General features: G+C 30.4%; 1 protein-coding gene and 1 long non-coding RNA gene across 2 annotated transcripts; one reads left to right on the forward strand and one right to left on the reverse strand.

Annotated features, from left to right (window-relative positions):
* Positions 1 to 2,179: 2,179 nt before the first annotated feature.
* Positions 2,180 to 4,413, reverse strand: LOC128184949 (uncharacterized). The gene is made up of 2 exons (XM_052854599.1): positions 4,278 to 4,413; positions 2,180 to 4,026 (listed from the first exon to the last, which is right to left on the reverse strand). The coding sequence occupies exons 1-2, from the start codon at positions 4,366 to 4,368 to the stop codon at positions 3,686 to 3,688; spliced, it is 432 nt and encodes a 143-aa protein (XP_052710559.1). The 5' UTR covers positions 4,369 to 4,413; the 3' UTR covers positions 2,180 to 3,685.
* Positions 4,414 to 7,803: 3,390 nt separating this feature from the next.
* On the forward strand, positions 7,804 to 10,775 carry LOC128184344 (uncharacterized). Its single transcript, XR_008243725.1, has 4 exons — positions 7,804 to 8,063; positions 8,180 to 8,329; positions 8,963 to 8,994; positions 10,275 to 10,775. It is a non-coding gene; the product is annotated as an uncharacterized LOC128184344 (long non-coding RNA).
* The last annotated feature ends 136 nt before the right edge of the window (positions 10,776 to 10,911 follow it).

Genomic DNA, 10,911 nt, shown 5'->3' on the forward strand with positions numbered 1-10,911 from the left:
TGGCGGGTAGGACATTTTAGTATACACGAATATTTCATCGAATACTTTACTAGATGTTACTTGAAGAAAGACATTTCAAAACCATCGGATTAACTTTGATCACAGTACTAGCTCTTTAAATATTAATTCTCTGTAGATATCGAAATTCGGTCGCCACGCATAGTTACCGATTATCTTCACATTTTGTTTTCGTATTGTGATACCCTTTGTTGAATAAGGCTGTAAGACAATCTTAAACGGTTGTTTCAAGAACCGGTTACCAAAGTAATAGAAGCAAGATATTGAAAAATGAAGATATAAACTATTTTGAACACATTAGATTACCGTTGTTTTAACTTTACAGAATAAAATAATCGCATACAAAATATTGTGAATGGTTAATTGGAATTGGAATTGTTTATAGGCAAATAAACAATTTATATTAATTTCAGAGAGTTTCCAGAGTCACTGAACAACACTTCAAAATAGTCTTTTCATTTTAGCACAAAGCCATGAAATACTAAATATCGATTTTGTTCACGATTTCCACTTATTTCATATATCACATAAAAAGATGAACTTTTGAAAAAAGTACGATGTTTAAAGTAAATAAATCCAATTAAAACGAGAAAAATATTATCAAGCGTTTGTCCAACACAAAAATATTGAGTTTTCCTTCCGCTTCATAGCGACGCAAGCGCATGGAAATGTAAAAAATGCAGCGTGGCATACATGTATATCATGAACAAATGGCACTCAGTGAAGCCTGATGTCTTCAAGAACTGCACAATCTTTAAATGCAGACCTTTTACTACGGACATCGAATAACTTCAAATTTAAATTCTTTCTCGGTGGGTCAATTTCACTGTAACTATTTTAGACGGCAATCGCATTAACGTAACATTCAAACAACTTGATGTGTTTACATGTTTAATTACGGAGAGTTAACGACTTGTAAACTGATGACTTAAAATGCGTGAAACCTTCCGTAATATGTAATTTTGTATTTGTCTTCTGATTTCCGTTGTTTTAATCAAAAGGTCAAACATCTCAAATCATTTTTTATTCACCCTGTCATTTAAAACATGAATAGTTTTAAATGTAAAAAATTTAAACTGGTGTTTTAGTTAAATTGAAATTAACAAAATTCACACTTTTTTTTAAGTAAAAAAACGTATTTGTTTGTTTGGTGTTTTTTTTTTCGGGGGGAAGGGGGGGGGGCAGAAGCTGTTACTAAAAGCTTTTTCTTTCAGTTGCATTTTGATGAATGGATTAAACTGTCAATTCTCTTTACATGTACCGTTTGGGTATTTATTTCATTATAATGTTATGCATGTATTTATTCTATGTATGGAGACTTTGCACGCAAGAAAATTTGGTATACACATAGCGTAAGTATAATTTACAATTCCTGTGCGTTCACTGCTTGTTCAATTTTATGTTGATGGTGAGTACAAGCGACGAGACTAGCTGTCAACGTGAGTGTAACGCAGAGGACAAGTGAGATCTCCTTACGGCGTCATTCGTGCATGCCAAGTCGTATAGTTATTTTTTGGGTTCCTTAAGTGAAGCGCCACTGCTTATTTCCATTAAAATCTCGCAACGAAAGCATGGTGATTGTAAAACATGTCCAACAACCACAGTCAAGCTTACAGTAAACATACCTCATTCCGTAATCGCAAGATTCACTTGCGTTTCTTGCAAAATCCTCTCGCAGCACATACAACCAGTTGTGACTCTGGCTTATATTAAAGGAGAACGAAGAAAATATGTATGTTTTTTCTAAAACAATTATTCCAAATGGGGTTAAATTGCAGACACTAAAACCCAGTACGTGTAGCAAAGAGCGAACTGCACCTACAGATTTATCAAAATAATTGTTGCAGCATCCAACCACTCCTTCTAGCTCTCAAAGTTCAACATAGAATATGTAGGGAAAATTACATCTTCTCAATACCGGTACGTACTGTACAAACATCCCCAGATGTCGTAGATTTTAAATAATTATGGTTAAAACTGTGACCCCGTGCCAATACGAGAGCTCCACATGGTTTAGATATAACATATGGAAATATATAGGAAAATGATAAATAAACATCTTCTCATTAACAACAATGTTACAAACGATGCATTTATTACGCAAGAATTCATAGATAGTGTAGACTCTTCGTCATTTAAACCATGACACTCAGACCAATACTTGGGCTCAAAGATGAATTCTAAGTTAAAAAAAATAATTAAATGTAGTGTACATATTTAAAAATCTTCTTCTCATGAACTATTGTAGTACAAATTGGTGAGTTAACTATGAAAGAATCCTCATATAAAGTTTTCTAAACGTTTGTGTTTGATCCAATCTCTCTCAAGAAAAAATTGTTTTTGACCTGTTACTTATTTGGGAAATCTAAATCCCTAGGCCTATGTTCATATATATGTTTTTGGTGCTATGTAATAAATGAATTTTTTCTATCTAACGTTCAATTGTTGTTGAAATTTTGATTAAAGATAAAAAGCAAAGTCCTGTGAGCTGCTTAATTCGGGGAAAACGATGTAAGACATAAACTATTTCCCCTGAATTGAACTTCAGAAACACGGAAATCTAGTTTCAGTTTCGATTTTTGTTATACTGCTGTTTTGAAAAAATCACACGGTGTATAAAGTTTTATGTTCAAATAAAAATGTTCTTATTGCAATTCAAGGCAGGTTCTTTTTCAAACATATTCGACCGTGAAAAATGTGAATATAAGGTGATCTTGTAATACAATGTTACAAACGTAATGAGAGAAATCTCTGTCATACAAACAACATCATAAAAGAAGTACTTTACGTACTGAAACATTAACAGACAACCGTCACGAAAGAGGGGAAGAAAAAGGTAGATATGATAGACTGTTCTTTAAATTCAAACATCTAAATAGCTAGAAATACTTAGTTATCAATGTCTAAAGACACGGTCCGGAGTCTACATAGCTCAGTACATATTTGCCATGGTTTTCAAAGATATGAAAGTTATCACACTCTATTTATATATAAACGATCATATTTATAAATTCACTTAAACACATTATAAGTAAAAACGCGGTGGTTAGTGATTTGTTAATGATTATTGATGGGTTTTTTTAATATATGCACCTGGAAACGTTTAACAACATATTTTCTGTAACAAAAATTTGTAAGTATTTTATACAATGTTATTCTAATGATCAACCAAAATTTGAGTGTCATACGTAGAGTTATAACAAAAATACAGAGCTCACAATTCTTTGCTATTTAACTAAAACTGTCATGTTTTTGTTTACAAATGGCTCAAAATACCAGTAAAAGTAACCTTTGAAGCATTATTTTTTATCTGCTAAATTGTTTTGAACATACAAAAGCAGTTTCTAACGTTTGTCGCGTTCATTTAAGGTCTAAACCTTGGAATTTTAAAATGTAAACCAAAACATAATATGAGCTTTGCGGACATGAAATGAAGGCGAGCTTTGTATCTCTCTTATAGCTCAAAGAATGACTCTCAAATCTTGATTGAGTATTTAAAACGCCATGCTAAAACCATTTTAAACATTTAAAGGGGGGAGGGATAACAAAACATTATGGCCATGCCCATTTTAATTGATAGACAGTAATTAAAAACATCCATTTCATCTACAACGATCGGTTTATATACTTGTTTTCTACTATTCAGCAACTTATAATTAATTTAATTTCACATATCATTACTTTTATATGGTTCTTCGTTTTCAATAAAAGGGGTACTTGGTTCTTTGTCCACCCGGAATGTTTCACAGCTAGAGTAACACTCGCGAAAAGACATAGTGCATCGTTTATCACAGAGCACGCTATCACTTTGACAATCAAATATAAGGCAATTGTAGAAGGTATCACCACATATTGTCCGACAGTCCGCTATCATGTCGGCTACATCCGGCTTGTTAGTTTCCTGTGACACGGTAATCCCGACATACGCCAAGACAAGTATCACTACGCTTGACATCGCCACTGTCCTCACAACCAGCAGATTAAAACGGCTGTTGTCCTGTGAAACGGCTGCAAAGTAATTACAGTACGATAAGCCATCAGCTATAAGTACATTTTAAAACTAGTTTATCTCATACCAATAGCTACAATATGTACATTAGATAACTCTGATAACATCAAGTATTTGTTCAGTTTTGTATCTGTACAAAAATGATGTTCTTAATTATGTTATAATTAATATTCATATATTTATGCAGCTCAGAATGTACTTTTTCTCTTCCATGATGTATCTAAAAGTTATTAGATAAATAACAACTTACCTGTCATGTTGTTGTTTATCTTATTATAATACAGTGTATAGGGCCCTCTCTTTAATGGGTTATCGGGTAGGCTATCCTCCATTGTTATCATATATAGAGTATCCTGAGTGTCTGTCTTTTATCTTCTTGATCCAACGACATCCTGAATATACTGTATGTCAATCTTATCATCCGGGTCATGGTTGAAACAAGGGATCACGAATATGTAATATTAAATCGCAATTAATTTTACTCATTATGAATGAATGATAGAATGAACAAGGAATAAACAAAGTATATTTTATTAAATGTCGTAAAAGAAATTTTGAATTAAGCTTTAAGCTTTAAAGTATATTCACTCTTTGTTTAACTGGCAAAAAAATCCCACAAAAATAGATAAACAATTCAACACATGATATTGAATTTGTTTCTATATGTAGTCAGGACATAACACAATGTTTCTAGAGTAACATTATTCAGTTGCAGATACTTAAGTTGGATTGTGAATTAAAACTTTATAGAAACACTTCCCCGTTTAATTTTGCCTATACATATAAAAGTATTATAGTTTTGATTAAGTAGTACACTAGTAAAAAAAATATTCTAGTTTAAAAATTTAAAAAATAAAAATGGCTAAAACAGAAGAACATGCTTACAACGAGGTGCTAGGTACGGGCGATTTTGCTACGTTATAAACGTAATTTGTTATAGCCATCAGGTTTACAACACTAATTAAGTCACGGGGATTGAAAATCACCTAGCTGTAAGCGTCATTACTTTAAAAGCGCGTTCTCTATAATCATGTTATACTTTTCATGAAGAGAAATATGAAATCAAAACAGGTTGTAAAAGAAATTAATGTCTTCAAAAAAACTGTCTCATTTCGATGTAGAAAGAACGTGTTTGTCGCAAACCTTAATTAAATAAAGGTTGTGTAATTTTTATTGAATGTGCTGTTATTGGGAAAAGAAAAATGAAGAAATGTGTCATTATCTGAAACAAAATTAGAACAGGCGGAATCATACTGAAACTTTATGATTCTTCTACTGTTCAACAACCAATTTTTTCTTTACAATTTGTACAGTCTTTATGTTTAAGTTTTAGAAGGAATAGTTTTAAGGGTGAAAAACGACCTTTTTATTCATATTTGATAATATAAGTTCTTTTGAGGGGGAAGAAATTTGCAAGTCTATTGACAATTCTGAAAAATATCTTAATCAAAAAGTTAGCTGATGTGGTGATCATGATTCTCTCATAAAAACATATTTATTCCACCACGTAAAAACATTAAAGTAATCATTAGACTATTTAATGGTCGTTTTATTGGATGATAATTCAAACAAAAATTTAATTTGCGCTTACGACCACAAGGTTTAATACCAATCCCAAAGGCATATTCATTTTATATTCAAGGAAATATTTAACAGAAATAATAGTTGAAAATAGGCATCTTTCCTAGCTAAGAGTTCACATGACAGCGCCTTCATAACTAAATAAACGAAACGGCGTGATAACACGATTATGTTAGAATATATATATATATAGCTTCCGAAGATTTTAAAATGAAAGCGCTTAAGCTATATTGAACGTTTTTCGTGTTTTCTTATTTAATATATATATATATATATATATATATATATATATATATATATATATATATATATATATATATATATATATATATATAAATTTGAAAAATGAAAGACAACACAGAGTAAAACGTTAGCGCTTTCATTCAATCTTCAGACGTTTTTAAAATAACAATTGCGTTACTTGGTGACGTCTACAATACAATGACAGTTAAAGTTAACGTAGTAGAGGGATATTGCCGCGTAATCTATAGGGTAATTCAATGAAATATATAAACAATACATAAAAAAGTATAATTATAGCAGTCTGTTGAGGCAAGGTTTTAAAGTTTGAATAAAATGTTTTTCTTTTACTCTTCTTTCTGTTGTACTCTATTTAAAAAGTTTATAAAAAGGAAACACTTAAAATATATATATATATATATATATATATATATATATATATATATATATATATATATATATATATATATATGAAATATTTTTTTTCAAATAGTTAGATTTTTTTCAGTTTTACAGTTTTACAGTTTTTTCAGTTTTACAGCTTAATTGATAAATGTATAAATACCGGAAAAGTTCTTTGCTGTATTTAAACAACCTAAATATCTTAAAATGTATGTTTAGCAATAGGCTGATTATAAATATATTTCAACACATGGTAAAGGCTTTGGGGTTGCATTTTAGCAATTATTTTCAAACAAATTACATGAAGTATCTAGTATTTCAATTTCTACAGTATCGTTAAACAAGTACATCTTCGTCAGTGTCGATTCCATAGTAGCTATATTACTTTTTATATCCTTAAGGACTAATGATTTGAATTGAGATTTTTTTTTTAAATAAAAATGTTTTACTTTACAATTGACCACATTATTGTTTATTATATCGCAAACTTTCTACGCATTCGTTGGATAAAGAATAAAAACTATCAAAAAGGACCTGGACACGATTTGATATCAAAATTATCAAAATTTGTATATTTTTATTTTTTATGTATGAATTTAATTTAGTTAACTTGAGCACTTTAAATTAAATCAATTCTTTAGATAATCTTGTCTAAAAAAAGAGCTCAAATCTTGTGATTGTTTTCAAGGGATGTAAAGTAAAGGATAACAATTTCGTTTTCAGACAAACAAGCTTTACAGGTTTTTTTGTTTGGGGTTTTTTTTTTTTTTTTTTGGTTTTTTTTTTTTTGGGGGGGGGGTCTTTGATTTCAAAATTATGTTCAGATAAGTTTAAAGGTAATTGGAATGCAGTTTTATTTTGAGTTTTTTATCTTACCGTTTTACACATACACTTAAGTTGCATATCGAACTTATTTATCACTAATTCAAATGAATGGATTATTGAACCAATTTAAACTTTAAAAAAAAAAATATATATATATCAATTGATAGATTATTATATTATAAATATGATGTGAACATTATACTTTTGACAAAAAAAGTAATAAAATTAACCCATGCAACAATACACAAAGTGAAAAAAAAATCATATATTGATGTCTTTCAGTAAATTTTAAAACGGTTGTGTTTGTATCAGGTAGAGTTTTGGTAAGGGGACCGGTTTAGTAATTCATTGAATGGACATTATTCAAACATTTTCGTGATGGGTAGAAATCGTAGTTTTTTAGTTCGCTTAATTGTTTGTTTGGTTATTTTTATAAGTGGGTTTTTTTATGGTTTTACTGAACTACAGTATTATTGTAAATGATTATTTATATTTACCAGCCATCTGTCATGTTATGTTTCCGCATCCTTATAGCACGGACAGATTTTTTCTTTATCAATATAATTGATCACGCTTTGGGTTTATTTAAGGATGTTTTATAATTCAACCAATGAACAGTTTCTCCATCTTGTTTCCTCGGTCTTCTTTAACTGGTGAGCTTTGCCTTGAGCAGGTTCATGGCAAAAATTAGATTATTTACAAATTAAAACTAGGATAATTGTAAAGGGGGTGGAATATTAAAATGTTGGTGAGACATGAATGAATAGTTATCGTGGTAATCTGTAGGTATAAATGAGCGCGTAAGTTAGAATCTCCCATATCTTGAGACAAATAGATTATTTCTTATAACATTGGTCTAAAATATACGGTTCATCATGCAGAAAACCTGCATATTTGTGGCTACTTTTCTATGTCTTATGCCACTTGTATGCCTAGGATTTGATGGAAAACTGGATTTGAAAATTCTAAAGAGAGAACAGAAGGAAAGGTATACATGTATATGTATAGGTATACATGTATGGAAATGATCAAAAATCTTAAAATGCGTGATATTTCGAATCTTTTTCTTTATTTCTGGTTCATCATTTTCTTTTTTTAATTCAGCTCATTTAATCAGAACAATGCAATTCGGACGGCTGCATTAAAAGGGGGAAGAAAAAGAGGCATTCTTGGAGAGTTGGAGTTCATGAATATGCTTGCACGACGTATGCAGCTTCAGCGACAGATAGGACATGGACTGAATATATCATCAATGTAAGACCAAGATGTATTTCTGACCACTCTGTTCTAGATCTGTAGTTACGTGCTTTAACAAAAATCTTTTACAACCCCTAAGGAACTCTTTTATGAACAAAATTGCACTGAGTATCTGTTAAGTATAAGCTCTGTTTTTGCCAAAGTGTTGTCACATGTTTAAATGTGTATTTGATAGTATGCCAAAGGTAAACGCTACATCATATTCAGCGGGGGGGGGGGGGGGGGGGGGGGCTGCGGAGAAAACGCACTCCGTTGGTAGTTAGAACGGATGGTTATGCAAGAAAGTTGTTAGATTATATTAATCTCGTTTAGAAGAATTTTGTATACATATACAAACATAATTAAGTATTCAAATGTTTGGATTTTTTCGCACCGACTTAAAACATCTTAAAAGTATGAATCGCTCTGAGTGAATATTCGAAGGGGCAATTTTTATCAATTTTTTTTTGTTTTGAGAATTTATCAACGGTACATTTAAGGCATCAAAAAAGTGGTTAAAATGGTTTTATTTCTTTTAAAATAATTTTATCTTACTGTATAACCAGTATTTGCCACAATATGCCAAATTAACACAGACTGGGCATTAAAAGAAATCGTCTTTGATATAATCTTTATCTTTTTTTCTTTCAGGGGCAGATAATTCGGAACAAGTACCTTAACAAGTAAGTATTTGTTTAACAATCCACACTTTACAACATGTATAACTTTTTATTCTTTTTGAAAAACATTTGACATCTATCTTTGAACGAATGGTATTGGCAAGTGCAAGTATTGTTTTAAGTTGCAACATTTTAGCAGACTGGTAGCTACAGATTTTCACCTACATGTATCAATAAGTAATATACTCATTTGGTATTTTTTCTGAAAATAATTTTTTGCCATTTTTAAAGTTATCTAATTGTAACAGTTTGAAAAATCCCGTTTTTGTCACTACATAACTAAAAATTACGGTATTTTAAAAATTTATTTTCTTAACGAATTTTTTCTTCGGAATCTATATATTTGCCTGCACATGTAACCTCTGAAACCGGTACTGTGGATAAACACATGAATACCAGAAATGTTAAATGAATGTTCCTCAGTTTAAAAACATTAAAACAAAGAACTAAAAAAAACTGAAGGGTTATATCGTGTCTGATGTTTATGTGTAAATCCATATTATACTAAATGTTAGATCATTGCGCACAGGGGTATTTTATCCGCTTTGCTCTCTACGATATATATATATATATATATATATATATATATATATATATATATATATATATATATATATATATATATATATAATACACTTATTTTTACATGTATATATTATATGAGCAGAGCGGATAAGATGTCCCTGTGCATTGCCTAAATGGTATATTCTCTCTTCTGTTTAAATACTGTAAATAAATAAGATTCACCTGACGGATGATAAACGTCAGAAACAAAATCGTTTAATAAATTTTTCCAGCAATGGTCTACCATATAACATATTTGAATTTTTCCAAACATACACATTAGACGGGTGTAAAAATGACACCTCGGCACTGGCATAATTATCCAGTACATTGTTAAGAAATAGATAAAGCCGTACTTGCACTATCTTGTATTTTTCCTTAAATATTAAAAAGCGTATTCAGTGTTGCTTCGGAGTACAAAACTGAGGTAATATTATTGTGACAATAACAATTTCTTTATCAGTATACTTTTTAATATCCAAAAAACGATCTTTTCAATTAGAAAAGCCAAAAATAATAAAATAATCAAATTGAAAGTGAAAAAATTACTTACATTATTTTTTTTCTAATTTTCTGTCTTGCTGATTTCGACAAAACAATATGGCATCGGAATGACTGAAACATCGTCGAACATTAGCATTACTAGTTGGTCACAATAACTCTTCCTAATATGATATCCAAATCATAATTAATAAATAAGTACACATTTTCTGTTTTAGTTGTTCAAGGAGAAGGCGAGTTTCAGAAGGGTTTGTTTTCATGAACTGTTACATGCAGCACACAAGGTTGTACCAAGAAGATTGCACTGCTTATAAAGACCTATAACATGTTCGGGTGATGTAGCATTAAGAAAGCACAAATAAACTGATTGTAAACATCATCACAAACCCGTTTTATTATACAAATTTCTTCGCAATTGATAAGCACTTTGTGTCGCTTCTTGCAAAAGTGTACTTAAACGTCTAGAATATAAACTTTTAAAAAGGATGGTTTAGAAAATGTTTTGTCGTATTAAATCATCCATAAATTATCACGATAATCTGTTATCGTGTACTATATTATTCTAACATATAAATCGGTCAACGAGAAAGTTTTCTATCAAGAAACAACGCTTCAGCGTTGCAACACAGAAATTATAAAGATTGTTTACGTCATTCTCCTTTGGTTATTTTTGGCCCGAAGACATCATTTAAAAGTCTCTACATTACCAAGCATTAGCATATCATTCACTTTATTGTGCCAGAGGAGAGAAATATATCAAATCACCAACAATAACATCCTTTAGAGTTTTTTAACTTATAATGCTTCAAAACAACTTCCTCGTTCAACTATAATTTATGAAAAACCAAACTTAAA

The sequence above is a fragment of the Crassostrea angulata genome, chromosome 5 (assembly GCF_025612915.1).
Source record: "Crassostrea angulata isolate pt1a10 chromosome 5, ASM2561291v2, whole genome shotgun sequence".
Taxonomy (NCBI): Eukaryota; Metazoa; Mollusca; class Bivalvia; order Ostreida; family Ostreidae; genus Magallana; species Magallana angulata.

What these genes read in the sequence shown, in the direction of transcription:
- LOC128184949 (XM_052854599.1), bottom strand. Translation starts at nt 4,368, where the DNA reads ATGATAACAATGGAGGATAGCCTACCCGATAACCCATTAAAGAGAGGG. An exon ending in GATAAACAACAACATGACAG is followed by an intron (nt 4,027 to 4,277) that starts GTAAGTTGTTAT and finishes ATTACTTTGCAG; the next exon opens with CCGTTTCACAGGACAACAGC.